The sequence below is a fragment of the Hyaena hyaena genome, unplaced genomic scaffold (assembly GCF_003009895.1).
Source record: "Hyaena hyaena isolate Hyena2069 unplaced genomic scaffold, ASM300989v1 scaffold_169, whole genome shotgun sequence".
NCBI classification, from domain to species: domain Eukaryota; kingdom Metazoa; phylum Chordata; class Mammalia; order Carnivora; family Hyaenidae; genus Hyaena; species Hyaena hyaena.
Genome location: NW_024080801.1, coordinates 784,162 through 799,820, shown reverse-complemented (window position 1 = coordinate 799,820; position 15,659 = coordinate 784,162). Strand labels below are relative to the sequence as shown.

The window sequence follows — 15,659 nt, the reverse complement described above, 5'->3', positions numbered from 1 at the left end:
CAAGGCCAGGTGATTTTTTTTTTAAAATAAGGATAGTAGAAAGGTGAACCTGTCTTCAGATCTTTAAAAAAAAAATCACAATATAGTCCTGAGAAATGTGGGGCTGACTGGCTGAGTGAGCCAGCCTGAGGACACATCCTTGGCCTTGACCAAGGGAGGAGGGACCCCGGCCCTCCAAGAAGGAAGGACAGGAGAGAGATGGATATGGCATCATTTAGGATTCTTTTCATCAACTCGAAATGCCTTAAGGGGGCTTGGAAGTTGTTGGCTCATGGTCTGAAAATCCTAGATGGCAGATGCCATCCACAGGGCCTCCTTTCTGTCTTTTCCATCTCTGGGCTGGCTGTGTGTTCAGACAGGCCCTTGCCTCATGGTAACAACATGGCTGCTGCAGATCCAACCTTCCCACCGTTGCTGGGTCAAGTCTAATCCACTTCCCCAGTAGCTGTGGTTGGCTCTGGTTGACCTGACTCGGCTCTTCTGCCCTTCTGTGAACCAGTCCTGTAGCTGGAGTATGGAATGCATGAATTGACCTTGGCCCGTGAAGCATGCGCCGGCAGTCCTTGTCAACAGACATTTTAGGATGGATGGTGAGAGTGGGGTGGGTGCCCAAAGGAAATTGGATGCTGTTCTTGGAAGTAGGGATTGAACTTGGGGCAGCCCCAAGCTGTCAGATGCTCGTCACCATTGTAATAACCCTGTGGGACAGGTGAGACTTGGGAGCAGGTAACCTAGGACCCAGGTGGAGAAAACAAGGTCTTGTGCAGAGAGGGCTTCTGGGGCTGGGGTCTTCCCCAAGTTTTGTGCAGTTAAAGGCATGGTCTGAGCCAGGACTCTCTTCTGCCTCCTGACTGAGTTCTCCTTCCCTCCCTGGTTCTTAGAGTGGTTTCTCTGGCCAGAGAAACCTGCTGCCTGAAGGCCAGGGCCCTCCTGACCAAATGAGAATCGTGCTCGGGAGCTTCCTCAAAACACAGTTGGAAATACGCGGGGTGCTTGCGGGCCACAGTCATGGCCACACTGAGGCTGCAAGTCCCACGCCACAGGCCCCTCAGTCTGCTGTGTTTCCTCAGGAGCAGGACATCGAGACCGTGCATGGCTCCATTCACGTCACGCTGTGCGGGACCCCCAAGGGGAACCGGCCCGTCATCCTCACCTACCACGACATCGGCATGAACCGTAAGTTCCCGGGAATCTCCGTTTCTGATGGACGAATAGGACAGCTGGGAAGGGCTGGTGGCGGGGCGCCCGGCTGTTCTCTTGCTGGCACTTCCTGGGGCTGTTGTAGGAAGGACCTTGCCACTGACTGGAAGAGCCTAGAACGTACCATGTGGGACGCAGACTTGTCTGTGCACCTGGGTGCTCTGGGAACCCGGCTCTCCACTCTCCGCATGTGAAAGTGACATCTTCTGATTAATGTGTACGGTGGTTGTTAGTATTTTTCACCGAGTTGTGCCAACCGTCAACATATTCCGTTTAAGCACATTTTTATCGCTCTGAAAAATCTGTACCCTTACTCTGTCCTGCCCCAGTCTGCTTTGCTCCCCAGCCTCTGGCAGGCCCTAGTCCACTTTCTGTGGATTTGGGACCTTTTCTGTAAATGGAATCATGCAGTATATGGCCTTTTGTGACTGGCTTCTTTCCTTACAGTCTCAAAGTTCATCCGTGTTGTATCAGCACTTCCTTTTTTGTTGCTGAAAGATGTTCCATTGAGGAGATGTACCATACTTTGTTTATCCAGTCTTCAGCTGATGAACATTTGGCTGGTTTTTGCCTTTTTGACCATTCTGAATACAGCTGCCATGAATGTTTACACTGCATTCTTGAGGTTCCCAGGAAGCGTCAGCCTATGTGGTTCCTCTGTTTTTCACAGACAGTAAAGGCATAGGATCTTTGCCTTTACTGAATGTTAAAATCACACAGAATAGAAGTGAATTTCTCTGGGGTGATTCAGAGGCGTTTACAGCCCTTAGGGCCAGGCATCTCCATAAACCTGAGTGCTGCTGGCTGGACAGCTGTGGTGGTGTTATGTCCCCGTTATAGATGCTCGCTGTCATTAGTAAGCCCCCTGGGGAAACAAAAGACCCTGAGACCTCTGTGGCTGTACACATTATATATCTATTTCTCACTCATGTAATAACTCTGGGCATTCTATTGGACATCTTTTGCATGGGGGTTCTAGGACCCAGGCTCCTACCAGCATGGCACCCCATCCCCTGGGGTCTTAGTGGCTTCTGCATCTGGCAGATGACAGCAGAGAGAGAAACCTACAGGCTGGGCAGCAGGTGTAACAAGAAACATTGAGCACTGTGTGCTATTGGCCAGAACCTGGTCACTTGGCTGCCTCTCCTTGCAAGGGAGGCTGGGAAATGTAGTCCTGCTTTGTGCCCAGGAAGAAGATGGGGATGGTTTGGTGACCAGGTGGCCATCTTTGCCTCAGGCCCTCAGCAATTGGGAGACTCATCCAAGGCCACCTAAGAAGTGAGGGTGCCTATGCTTTAGCTCCTAAGCTCCTCCTCGTTTGAGAATTGTGTGCCTGGCCATTATTTCCAATGTGAGGCTTTAGGAGACCCAGACAGAAAGAATATCAGTGCGGCAGCCCCTCCTCACACTGGGGCCATCACAGCCACAGCTGGTAGGGGAGATGCAGGAGCTCGGATGGGAGTCTCCCCCCCAGCACCAGCTGGAGGCTTAAGCTTCAGCCGCCAGCACATCCAGCAAAGTTTACTGACCATTTCCACCCCTGCGCCCACTTGCCTTTTATCACCAGAGGGACGGGAAAGGAGGTCAGCATTCTCATATGTTCATTCCCCTTTTGTATGTTGGGGTGAAGCCAACAAAACGCCTCACTGAGCACCCTAATTTATTCTCTCCTTCCTTCTTCCTCTTCTCTCTCCCCTGCCTGCTCTTCAGACAAAACATGCTACAATCCCCTCTTTAACTACGAGGACATGCAGGAGATCACACAGCACTTTGCCGTGTGCCACGTGGACGCCCCTGGCCAGCAAGATGGCGCTGCCTCCTTCCCTGTGGGGTAAGCCCGGGACCCTTGCACCCCAGGACAGGGAGAGGAAAGCCGAGCAGGCTGAGCGGGGCAGGCGTTAGACTGGGTTTTCCATTTGTGTTATTGCAGGGAGGGAAAAATGTATGTATATGTGTGTGTGTGTATATATATATATATATATATAACCTAAAATTTTCCATTTAACCAATTTTGAGTGTGCTGTTCAGTAACATTAAGTGCACTGGGCATTCACACTGGTGTGCATTCCTCCCCACCGCCATCTCCAGGACTTGTCACCCTCCCAAAATGAGATTCTGTCCCTGGTAAACACTAACTCCTCATTCCCCACCACCACCCGCCCCTGCGCTTTCGCCCACCTGGGTAGCTAGTTTTTTAATATGTGTGTGCATAAGTGACCTGGGCAGGACTGAGTGGGAGAGGACCGTGACAAGAAAAAAATAGTTAGGAGAGAGTTCTAGAAAGGTTGGAAGAAAAAGAGAGGGTATGATAGGAAATAATACCGATGAAGTACTTCCTGCGGTCCTGGCTTAATTTTTATTTGCGCACGTCACTGGCGCTTAGTCCTTAACGGCTACGGGGCTGGTGTCATTAGCTCCATTTCCTGGGTGAAGAAACTGAAGAGTGGAAGGGCTAAGGACGTTGCTCAAGGTCACAAGCGAGTTCAAGTGGGGGCGTCGGAGAGCCTGCTGACTGCACGGATCGTATTCTCATTAGCGCGTCAGGTTCCCTTGTTCGCGGTGTGTACACAGCTTGCTCTCCCCACCCTGCAGCCAGCATGGCTTCCTGGAGGACAGGCTGGCGCGTGCACACAGACAGCCAGTGTCACCAGCAGGAGGCAGACCCCTCGGAGGCACCTCCGTGCAATGCTGTCCTTAGACCAGGATGGGAGCGGGTTCTTGGGTTTCAGGTCTCCCAGAGGGGACCTTCCTGCCCTTCACAAAAGGACTTCCTTTTTTTATTTATTAGCGTTCAGAATTATCCTCAATAGTCAACCTTCATCAGAGTATGGAAAATACACCCAGCCGTATGGGGTCAGGACCAAAAATTAAAGGCTTCCTAATACAGCAGGACAGAGTCACCTGTTAACTAGCAGATGGAACGAGAGGTCTGTCAGGAAATCTATTTTTATTCAGAGCAACGGCTTGAAAGACTTGAGGTAACCCGGTGGCTCTTAGCTCCCCACGGGGAGATTTAAAAAATATTCTAAGATGGGGGCCTCACCCCCTGGAATTTTCATGAAGTTGACCTGGAGGCCAAGTTGCAGGGTATTTGCTCGCTCCCCACCCCCCGAAGGTAGCAGGTGATTTCGGTGTGTGGCCGGTGGGAACCCCACCTGAACGGGCCCTGGCTTCTGCCTGCGTCCTGGAGCCGGGGGTCTCCTAGCGCGGGGTGTCATGTGCGTCTGCTCTGACAGCAGCCGGCGCCCCGGGGAAAGGGACAGTTCTTCCGGGCAAGATGGGAAAGGGAGAGAGACTGTGCAAGGGCTCTGGCTGAGGTTGTTGGTGCCTGGCGGGGCAGAGGTCTCTGGCCTCCTTTCTGGAGATGCCAGGGAGGTGAGCGCACACTTGCTTGTGAAGAAGCAGAGAGAGCAGCAGGTGCACGGCCAGGAAGAGAGGGACCATCCTTGGACGAGAGGAAGGGCCAGTCTGGGAAGCGGCTCCTTATAGTGCCAGTGTTTGGCAACTGGTATACCCGCTGGAGAGGTGCGCACAGTGGGAACAGGAAACGGCTTGTGGGCCCTGCTGTCCCCTGCATTCCGCGGGGGGAAGCCCCCGCCTTAATGCGCAGGCTCAGGGCAGCCCACAGACGCCGTAGTGCCCAGCGTGGGTCCAGCCTCCCCACTCCCGCCTTCTCCTTACCTGCTGTCGTGATCCTGAGCCCCCCGGCCCTCTGCTAACAGGAGCTGTGGTTCCAGAAGAGGTGAACTGAAGCCTCCCAGTGCCTGAAAACCTTCCCGGCCAATCCATTTCCCCAGCCCCCCGGGGTGCAGCTCATCGGGGTGGCCCACTTCTCCGTAGTGCAGCTCATCAGGGTGGCCCACTTCTCCGTAGTCTCTCCAAGCTCCTTGTGGGGCATCTCTGGAGGACAGGGGTGAGCGGGGATCGACTTCCCTGTGGCCAGAATGTTCTATGAGCGAGCTGCCGGGAGGCCTCCTTTTGGGAGGTGAGTGAGAACGGGAGTCTTAGAACCCCAGAGCCCACGTGGGAGGCAGAGCCAAGTGCCCGCCTGGCCGGGAAGCCAGGTCCCTCATCCCGGCTGCAGCGATGCTTGTGATCTGTGCACTGGGCAAACCGTAGCGACCTCACAGAGCTGCTGTTGTGAAGAGTTGAATGAGCTTCTAATGTTCCTCAAATGCGTGGTGTGGAGTAAGGAAGCTGTGGATCAAGGGTCGGTTTAGGATGGGGCGTGGCCCTGCGCAGTGCAGCGGGTGTGTGCACACTGCTCGGTGCTGGGAGGGGGGCTGCGGGGGGCCGGGCAGGGGCGCCGGGCACACTGGCAAAGGCGTGCGTGGGTCCTGCCCTTGAAGTGTGTCCCTGTTTGAGTGATTCGTTTCCCCCTCGGGGTCCGGCTCTGGCTAATGGCCTCTGTACGGCTTCCCCCAAAGGTACATGTACCCCTCCATGGACCAGCTGGCTGAAATGCTCCCCGGGGTCCTCCACCAGTTTGGGTAAGTTGAGGGATCTGCTCCCCCACCAGCCTGCCTTCTAGCTTCTGCCTGTCCCCTGGCCTTGACCTGGCCTGTCCCCTGAGATGGAGGTTTAAAGGCCAGGAAGTATGAGGCCTCATACTTCTCCCTCTGGTTGGCTGGGCTTTTCTCCTTGAGCCAACACATCACCTGAAGACGGCCACCCCGCCTGTCCTTTCCGGGCCCCTTCCTCTTTCACTGCTTTCTCCGACCAGTGAAATCTTCTGGAACAGGGTTACCTGAGCCTTCAGTTTCTCCCTCCAGGCCCTATTTCTCCAGTGCTCATTTCCTTGTCAGTAGAGTCTTTTGTGTGAAGCTAATACCTCCCGAGTTCTTGCCCGGCTTATTTCCATTCCAAGTTTTAGAATCTGAAATGGGGCTTCAGAGCGGGAAGAAAGCAGTGCCCCCATGGGCTGTCCTGTAAATGTCAGATGGTCTCTCAGTGCATGGGCTGCAGTGAGCAGGAGGGGCCAGTGTCTCCAAGGTCATGGCCTTCGGTCGAGCCGTGATGCGTGATGTGTTTCGGGTCCCCCAGGCACGTCACAGCAGCGTGTCCCCACCCTGTCCAGCTCTCCAGCCACGCTGGTGGTGTCCCCGGGACAGATGCTGGGGGAGGTGTGGGGTTCCTTAGGGACAAGGAGCAGGGGAGCCTTTAAGAGGGTCATTAGGGCTCCCATCGCTCATTCCTCCTGCGACATGAAGTTTTATTTCTGCTTCCAGGCTGAAAAGCATTATCGGCATGGGGACTGGAGCAGGTGCCTACATCCTCACCCGATTTGCTGTGAGTTCTTCCGCATTTTGAAAACATGGCATTTTAAGGGGCGCCTGGGTGGCTCAGTCGGTTAAGTGTCTCACTTCAGCTTAGGTCATCATCTCACGGTCGTGGGTTTGAGCCCCGCGTCGGGCTCTGTGCTGACAGCTCAGAGCCTGGGGCCTGCTTCAGATGCTGTGTCTTCTCTCTGCTCCTTCCCAGCTCATGCTATGTGTCTCTGTCTGTCTGTCTCTCAAAAATAAATAAACCCTAAAAAAATTTTTAAAAAAACAAAAAAGAGCAGTTGCATGCCCACCTCACTGGGACGTTGGAGGTCTGCTGTACCCACATGATGGCTGGGGAAGACGAGGTGCCGGGAGAAGTGACTTGCCCAGGGCAGCTCTGCCTCGCACAGACGCTTATACTGCCTGCTTCCTCCCTCCACTCTTTCAGGGGCTCTGTCCTGTGTCTGCTGAGCTGGGCCCTCAGGTTTGCAAGGTGGGGAGGTGGAGGGTGGGATTTGAAGTCCCTTGAGAGCAGCGGCCGCCTCTGGCCCTTTTCTGGTATTTCCTTAGTCTTTGGTTTGACTGTCAGAAGTTCACAGCAGCTGAGATTTCTGGGCTGGCACTCACTTTGTGTCTTGAATTACAGCTGAACAACCCGGAGATGGTGGAGGGCCTCGTCCTCATCAACGTGAACCCTTGTGCGGAAGGCTGGATGGACTGGGCCGCCTCCAAGGTGAGGCTGGGGGCCAGGGTCAGGCCGGGGGAGCAGGTGTGCCGGCCGAGGCCTCTCCTGGCCTGTGCTCCCCACCCCTCCCCTGTGCTCCCCGCCCCTCCCCTTTGCTTTGCTTGGAATAGCAAACATGACCTGAGCTATTTGCCACTCAGAAGATTTGGGTAGGACGCTGTGGTCTAAAGCAGCCATACCGCGGGGACGCTAGCATTCGAGGCAGCTTTGATAAGCATATCCTGAGGACCTAACATGTCCTGGGCTTTGCTCAAGATACTGGAAACCAAAAGATGAACAAGGCCAAGGCCTCTGATCTCAGGAGCCCAACTACTGTCGATGAAACAGGAGAGTGTATTTAGGACCAGCTCTGGCGCTTCGTTTGAGAACAGCAAGAATTAGCCTGTGTGCTGAGTGGTTGCCGGGCGCTGTTCGTACTCTCTGCCGCTGCACGTGCGTGAGCGCATATGATCCCCACCGTGATTCCGGGAGGCCGGGGTTGTCGTAACATGTTACAGAAGAGGAAACTGAGGCCCAGAGTGGTTACGGAAGCTGCCCAGGGGCCCGCAAAGCTAGGCAGTGGGAGAACTGGGGTGGAATGGGGGTCCTTGGACTCCGCGGTCCTTGGGTCTCACCTCCTGCCTCCCCGGCGTCACCCAGCAGGTGTTTGAACAGCCCCTGGACCCCAACACTGCAGGTCTGGGGATACCGAGGGGGCAGGACACAGGCCTGCTGGCAGAGGGAGATGGACGCAGCCGTCCGAGGAAGTTCTGCCCTGGCCGGTGTCCTGGGGCTCCTTGTTTATCTTTGAAAAACGGTTATTGTGTTTTCTCATGAAGGGCCAGGATTTGCCAAGGAGAGGGGGACATTGTCTTAACTGGAGCAGGACAAAGCCTTTCGAGCCGGGGTGATCCTGGCTTCTCATTTCCAAAGTGTGTTTTTGCCACATTCTGGGTGGCTGTCGAGGACAGAGGTTTGAAGGGGCTGTGCCCACCCCCCCACCCCCACCCCCTGCCTTGGGCCTCTATTATTGCCTTTCTTCCTGGAACGTTCTGCCAGAACGCAGCAGCCCGTCCCTCCCGCCTGCGTGATACTCGGGACGGAGCACACTCCCTGTTTTTTATTTTATTTTCCAGGAAAGGAAGTGATGGTCCAGGCAGCCAGTTTGGCTCCTCGGTAACTGCTCCGAGCCAGACGCGCAGGGCTGGGGACATTGACCGTTGGCTAATGTGGAGCCTGAGGAACGTCTGGCTTTAATATCTGAACCATATCCTTCCTCTCCAACCACGACAGAAAAAAGACCTATATCAGGAGCCCACTGTGGGTCAGGCTCTGGCGTCAGATCCTGTGACATGTGCGGTGGCCTCATGTTAGCCTCATCTTGGCCCTGTGACTTTGAAGCCCCCGGCATGTCCGCTTACAGATGAGAGGCCCGGGGTTCAGAGGCTCTGCTACCTGCCCAGGACCACACGGCTGGGGCACAGCAAAACCTGCAGTCTAGAGAAGCCTCACGTCCACAGCTTCTCCATCCTGCCAGTCCCTGCCCGACACTGAAGTTGCTCAGCACACATTTATGGAGCTCCTGCTGCATGCCTTAGCATTTATGAAGCCCCTGCTGGATGCCTATCACTTATGGAGCTCCTACTGTACACCTAGCATTTTGTTAGGGAGCGGTAGAGAGGAGACAGTGTCTTTAGTAACCTCAGGATATTCAAAGAGAGGGTGCTGGCTTGAGGGGAAAAATGTCAACGATGATACAGGAAGGCTGGTTCAAGGTTAGCAGGTCCTGGGGTTTAGACTGGCAGAGATCAGTGTGCGTTTTGAAGAAATGGAGAAAGGCCGTCATTGTGAAGACTTAGCCCTCCCTCCATCCCCTGTGCACGGGGCTCTGAGAATAAGCGATTCACAGAGACCCAGGCCCCGCCTTCCGGAGCCCCCAGGTCCAGGCCACACCTGGGCCTGGACCCAATTCCCTTAAGGGGGCCGCCCTGGGCCTGAGGGCCGGCGAGCCCAGCACACCCTTGCGGGCAGGGAGGCTCTGCTGACCTCGTCTCACTACCGCAAATGCCTGCTTTCTCCCCAGATCTCCGGATGGACCCAGGCCCTTCCAGACATGGTGGTGTCTCACCTCTTCGGGAAGGTGAGTAACGTGGCCTGGCGTTCTGTCACTCACGCTGGGTGATTGTGTGCCACCCGTGCGTCGGGCACAGAGACAGCAAGACAGAAGCCAGTGGGGGGGGGGGAGGCGGCTCCTGCTGATGCCTTCCACACACACACCTGATGGTGTCGATTTGGTCAGGTCATCGCTTACTCTCCTTTTTTTTTAAGTTTATTTTTATTTTGCTTGAGAGAGAGAGTGGGTGAGCAGGGGAGGGGGAGAGAGAGAATCCTAAGCAGGCTCGTGCTGTCAGCGCAGAGCCCGATGCGGGGCTCAGACTCACGAACTGTGAGATCATGACCTGAGCTGAGATCAGGGGTCCGACTGAGGTGATGTCCCCTCGTGCCCTTGGCTAATCCCCCCTCCCCCGCACTCGCCAAACAGCCTCTGATCTGCCCGTCACTAGAGATGAGTTCGTGTTTCCCAGATTTTTGTACAAGTGGCATCACACAGTATGTAGTCCTGCTTAAACACAAAAAGCAAAAACACGAAAAACAACTGTGGCTTCTCTCTCCCTGCGCAGTTACTTTGAGACCCATCTCTGTTGGGTTTGTCAGTAGTTCACTCCTTTTTCGTGCTGGCTTCTGTTCTCTGTCTGGATGTCCTGGGGTTTGCCCTTTGGTTCACCTGTTGCTGGGCATTTGGGTCGTTTCCAGTTCCGGGCTGTTACAGATCAGACCTGTAACAAACACATCCAGGGGGTCTGCTGTGTGCCCTGCTTGGCCCCAAGGACGTCACAAGTATTGACCCACGGAGTCCACTCGAGAGCTCGATGGGCCCTGTGAAGAGTACTGATTGTATTCCCACTTTATGGATGGAAACTGAGACCAGAGAGGTTGATTGCCTCGTGTGAGGTTGCACAGCCAGGGAGAGGTGGAGCTGGGGTCAGAACCCGTGTATCTCCCTCCTACATCTGGAGCACGGCCCTGGCTTTCTGTGCTTCTGCTGATGGGCTGTTGTGCGGTCACCGCAGCCTGGCCCCCGGCCCTGTCTGGCCAGCCAGCACGGCCCCTGACTCCGGCCGTCAGCCCCGGGAGAGGACGTGCAGGGGTTCTGACCCAGGCACAGACACTGAGGCCCATCGGTTTCCTGGTCACCGTGTGGCCCACTGAGCACCGTCTGTTCCCAAGTGGGAGTGTGGCCGTCTGATATGTGACCAGACGCCTCCGCTTGAGGTCGGCCAGGTGCATCCACTGGGTTCTGTCCTCACGTTAGTGTCCTGGGCCTCCTGTAACCGAGTGGCTTGAAACAACAGAAGCTTAACCGTGTCGCAGTTCTGGAAGCAGCCCTCTGAGATGGAGAGTCGCCGGGCCACCCTCCCTCTGGTGGGCCTAGAGGGAGAATCCATCCGTGCTTATTCCAGCTTCTGGTAGCTTCCGAACCCCTCCAGGCTCTGCTTCCATCTTCGATGACCTCTCCGTGTCTGTTTCCGACTTCCTTCTGCCTTTCTCTTAGAAGGACCCTTGTCATTCGATTTAGGACCTACTGGGCTAATCGAGAATGATCTCATCTGAGGGTCCTTCAGTTAATGATTTCTACAGACCTTTTTACTGAAGAAGGTAGCCTGCACCTTCCCCGGGGGGTTGACGGGGACACAGCCTGCGAGGCCACCCTGCCCCCTGTGGCCTTCTTCCCTCTTCTCTGCTGCATTCAGTTTGCGGTCCGTCTCCTTCGCCCCGAGTGTAGAATCTGACCCGGATAGGAATGTGGACACAGAGCCGGTGTCTGTATTTCCTTGCAGGAGAAGGTGTCAGGTACAGAGGGGGAATCTGGCCCCAGGTACCCGTCGATGCCCCCAGCCTGCTGTGATGGGGTCCCCAGCACAGTTCAGTCTTCAGACTACTTTTTCTGATTTTCCTTTCCGTAGCCCGTTGGCCTCGTGGCCGCTTCAGTGAGCAGGGACTGTTTGCACAACAGCTCGGGCCTGACACGGGCCCCCTGCCCCCTCCTTGTCCTGCTCCGGTCGCCACTGATCACATCAGGCCGCTTCGTCAGCCGCGCAGCTTCCGCTGACCTACAGATGAGAAACAGAGCAAGCGCGTCACTTGTTAGCTTGTCCCAAATCACATTCAGGAAGGAACCGGGGAGAGCAAAGGCTGAGGCTTCCGCAAGATTCCGGTTGGCCCCCTCGGGGACTGAGATGGCCCTTCTTTCCGGCAACTTCCTGGGAGTCGCGTGGGTTGGTTTTGTTTTCCAGCACCAACAACCTCCCAACTCCCCTTTACAAACATTAATTGCTAACAGGTGCATCAGTTTTATTACTTACAAAGGGCTTTTGTGTGCAGAACCTCTGTTAAATCCCGTAACCTGGGGCGCCTGGGTGGCTTAGTCAGTTGAGCGTCTGACTTTCGCTTGGGTCATGATCTCGCGGTTCATGGGTTCGAGCCCCGCGTCGGGCTCTGTGCTGACTGCCAGCCCAGAGCCTGGAGCCTATTTCAGAGTCTGTGTCTCCCTCTCTCTCTGACCTTCCCCTGCTCACGCTGTCTCTCTCTCTCTCCTAGAAATAAATAAAAAATATAAAAAAAAATAAATAAATCCCGTAACCTGATGAAGTAGGTAACACACACACACACACGTATACACTCCCTTTATTTTATTTTGTTAAAAAAAATTTTTAGTGTTTAATTTTGAGAGAGAGAGAGAGAGAGAGACAGAGGGTGGGTGGGGGAGGGGCAGAGAGAGAGGGAGACAGAATCAGAAGCAGCTCCAGGCTCCGAGCTGTCAGCACAGAGCCCGACATGGGGCTTGAACTCGTGAACAACGAAATCATGACCTGAGCCAAAGTCAGATGCTCAATGGACTGAGCCACCCAGGTGCCCCTACCCACCCCCGCCTTTATTATTGAGGAAGCTAAGGCTCAGAAAGGTGAAGACACTTGCTCTCTAACCCCCCGCTCCCCAAAAAAAAGACAGTGATGAAGTCAAGCTCCAGATCCAGGAGGACCGGCTTCAAATAAAAACTCCCGAAGTCAGGAGCCCAGAAGGCCGGCCTGCTTGGCCCTGGTGGGTTTACACTCCTTCCTGCTATCTGCTGAAACTCAAAATCGGATAGTGCCTCTGGGTGGTGACTTCTGCTTTCAGGAAGGGGTCCTCAGGCTCCCGGCAGTCAGGTGGATTAGGCGGTATTATCCCTGTCCTGTATAACCTGAGGAATGGAGTTAGCAGGGGCCGGCCCAGGGCCAGGGTCCTGATGCAGGGCGCGGTCCCCCCTCTACACGCAGGAGGAAATGCAGAATAACGTGGAGGTGGTCCACACCTACCGCCAGCACATCGTGAACGACATGAACCCTGGCAACCTGCACCTGTTCATCAACGCCTACAACAGGTACCGGCGCGCGGCTCGGCCACACCGCGGCCGTCGGCCCAGCTCCTCTTGTCGGTCTGGAGCCGGGTGGGGGTCAGGCACAGGGGGTTGTAGGGTTAGTGGGAGGTGCGGCCCCTGCATCTGAGCAAACAGATTACTAGGACAGGGCTGCGGCTGGAGTAAGGGACGTCGGAGGTTTTGAGTGCTTTGCAAGGCGCTGAGCTACGGCTCCAGGCTCCCGGGGCGCGAGCATGAGGGAGGGCGACACGGTCACGCCCTGGAAGGGTTTGGAGTTAGTGTCTGTGCCCAGGCTGACCATGCAAAACGCCAGGTGTGAGAGAGCGAGCGAGCGAGCCGCATAGCGCGGGGGAGGAAGGGAAGGGAAGGGAAGGGAGGAGTCCAGGAAGGCTGTCCCGAGGTGAGTCATCCCAATAAAGGGCACATTCCTCCGGCCTCTGGCGAGGGGCCGTAACTAGCTGCTGGTCTGGACCTCGGCGAGGGGAGTGGACAGCGCGGGGACGCTGGTGTCAGCCAGGGGGTCTGCAGGGAACTCAGCCTGCCGAATCAGCGCCACCAGCCACGTTCCCGGGAAGGGGGCGTGAAGGGGCCACGTGGGCCGAGTCTCATCATGGTTACTACCTTCATGAAGGGCATTAGTGTCTGTACCAAAGGTCAGGGTCCGTCTCCTCTTACCCGCCTCTCGGTGCGGGAGGGAGCGGTAGTGCGGACTCAGTAGCGCATTTCTTCAGCAGATGCGTCCTGAGGCCCGGAGCGGTCAGGCTGTCAGCTGGGCGGTGGACACACAGAGACCAGAACAAACCCCCCCTCCCAACCCCCACACACTGCCGCGCCCTCACGGTGCCCATGGCAATCAAGGGAATCCTCTTAAAAACCTCATGACACTGGCCCCATCCTCATTTCCCACTGAGGAAACACAGGCACAGAGAGGTTCAGCATCCTTCCCCAGGTCACCCAGCTAGGAAGTGGAGGGGCGTGGTTTGAATCTGTCTGGCTCCGGGCAGCTGTCTGGTGGTGGGAGCGGCCAGGAGACAGGCTGTGGGGACACGGTCCGGTGGGAAAGTGTTGCAGGGTTTGGAATGAGGGGGTGCAGGATCACATCTGAGATCTAAAGAGATTGGGTTACTGTGTAGAGGACTCCGAGCTGGGGGCTAGAGGGACTCAGGTGCTCCAACCAGAGGTACGGGGGGTTTGGACCCTCCGTGGTGGAGAATATGGTTTGTACTCCTGTATTTAAAAAAAAAAAAAAAAAAAAGCCACATCGGGGTCAAGGAAGTGGGCTTCCTGGGAAATACATGAGTCCCACTGTCCCTAAAACCATTACGTGGCCCCCAGGAGGCCATGATGCCCCGAGAGCCATATGGGTTGGGACACGGATAGTTTTGCCAGAATGGCCCCTGGGAAGACCTCCTGGGATGGGCGAGGTGGGAAGGGCTGCCCCGGGGGGCGGGGCCGCTGCCCCTGTGACCATGTACCTGTGCGCCCTCGTCCGCAGCCGGCGAGACCTGGATATCGAGCGGCCCATGCCCGGAGCCCACACTGTCACCCTGCAGTGAGTAGATCTTCTCCTCTTCGTCGTCTGCGTAGCCTGGCTCGGCCGCTCGCGGGGCTTTTTCCCCAGCTTGGTGGCCGTGCCGCTCTGTGCTAGGACATCGTAATTGGCGAGCCCGGGGTGCGTTCTTCCCAGGAGTCGGGCCCGACCCCATTTCACTTGCCTTCTCCTTGTGCAGGTGCTCGGGTCCTGGGGTGTCCCTGGGACCAGGGTCAGAGCCTTGGATCTCAGAGGAGAAGCGCACTTTGGATAGAATTTATTATTAAACTCCTACTCTGTGTCGAATACCGTGTTAGGCTTTGCTTTCACAGAGCCTGGAGATGAATAAGACAGAGGACAATCCACCCTGAAGTGCGCACTAAGGCTAGGAGGAAAATACAGTTGTGGACATGGCTAACTGCGTTCCGCCAGCAATGTCTGTCTCTTTATAGTTTCCTGAGTGAACTGTAATATTTGACACCTGAACTTGACACATGCCATTTCCTTTGTGGGTGTGTTCTCGTTGTCTCTGATCAAAGGCGCAAAGTCCTACTCATCCTTCTTTGAGGAGAGGATGCTTGAAAATAAAAACACCAGGGCACAGAAATTCTCTGGCTGAAATTCATACTAAGGTGTAAATGACTACCAACCCAGTTTATCCTAAAAGCGAAGCAGAGGATGGAAGGGGAAGGAAGTGAAAAGAGCAAAACCAAAACAAATGTTTTAAGAACGCTGGTCCCAGCCTGGCGGGCCTGGGAGTGTGTGAATCTCTAAATGAATTTTGGGTTGACTCTTCTTCTCTCCCGGCCCCCAGGTGCCCTGCTTTGTTGGTGGTTGGGGACAGTTCGCCTGCTGTGGATGCTGTGGTACGTAGACATTGTCCCACTGTTTCTGTGCTTTATCCAACAGTCCCAATCTGCTCGGCCTTCGGACAGAGGGCCCAGATCCCAGCTCCTTGCTGGGTGGCTGCCAGTCCTGTTGCTCGGTAGTGGCCCTCTGTCGTTCCCCAGGCCCCGTCACCTGCCAGTCTGCCTCCCAGTGGTTTGCGTATATCGGGGGGGGGGGGGTCTTTGCCACTTGGCTTCCTGCCAAGATGCTCTCCTTTGGGAATCGGTTTTCAGACCTGGCTGGCGCCTGATTGTCTGACAGGGCGGAGAGGCACCTGGGGAGGGGGGCGGAGACCAGCCTTTTCGGCTCATCTCACCCCTGATCCCCACCTGTGATGTTGTGGAGGCAAAGCAAAGACTCTACCTTTCCGACATGCCTGTGGCTGGGGACTGGGAGACCTCGGGGCTAGTGAGCGGAGTCCCAGGGTGGTCACGCACCTTGTGCGGTGGGCCACCGAGCAGGGCTTGCAAAGGTTCATCTGGTAAAGACCTGAGGGGCCTTTAATGGACTGTGAGTCTCCTGTGATCTGACCCACTGGGCATAATCATAGGATGCATCAGCAGAGATACATTT

General features: G+C 55.6%; 1 protein-coding gene across 1 annotated transcript in view; it reads left to right on the top strand.

The window, feature by feature from the left end:
- Window positions 1-15,659, top strand: part of NDRG1 (N-myc downstream regulated 1) — a 56,230-nt gene that overhangs the window by 29,588 nt on the left and 10,983 nt on the right. Inside the window, exons 4-12 of the mRNA XM_039240191.1 lie at window positions 1,071-1,176; window positions 2,911-3,031; window positions 5,628-5,690; window positions 6,429-6,489; window positions 7,111-7,197; window positions 9,272-9,328; window positions 12,567-12,670; window positions 14,163-14,219; window positions 15,013-15,064. Coding sequence (XP_039096122.1) covers window positions 1,071-1,176; window positions 2,911-3,031; window positions 5,628-5,690; window positions 6,429-6,489; window positions 7,111-7,197; window positions 9,272-9,328; window positions 12,567-12,670; window positions 14,163-14,219; window positions 15,013-15,064 — 708 coding nt within the window. The remainder of the gene's footprint in view (window positions 1-1,070; window positions 1,177-2,910; window positions 3,032-5,627; window positions 5,691-6,428; window positions 6,490-7,110; window positions 7,198-9,271; window positions 9,329-12,566; window positions 12,671-14,162; window positions 14,220-15,012; window positions 15,065-15,659) is intronic.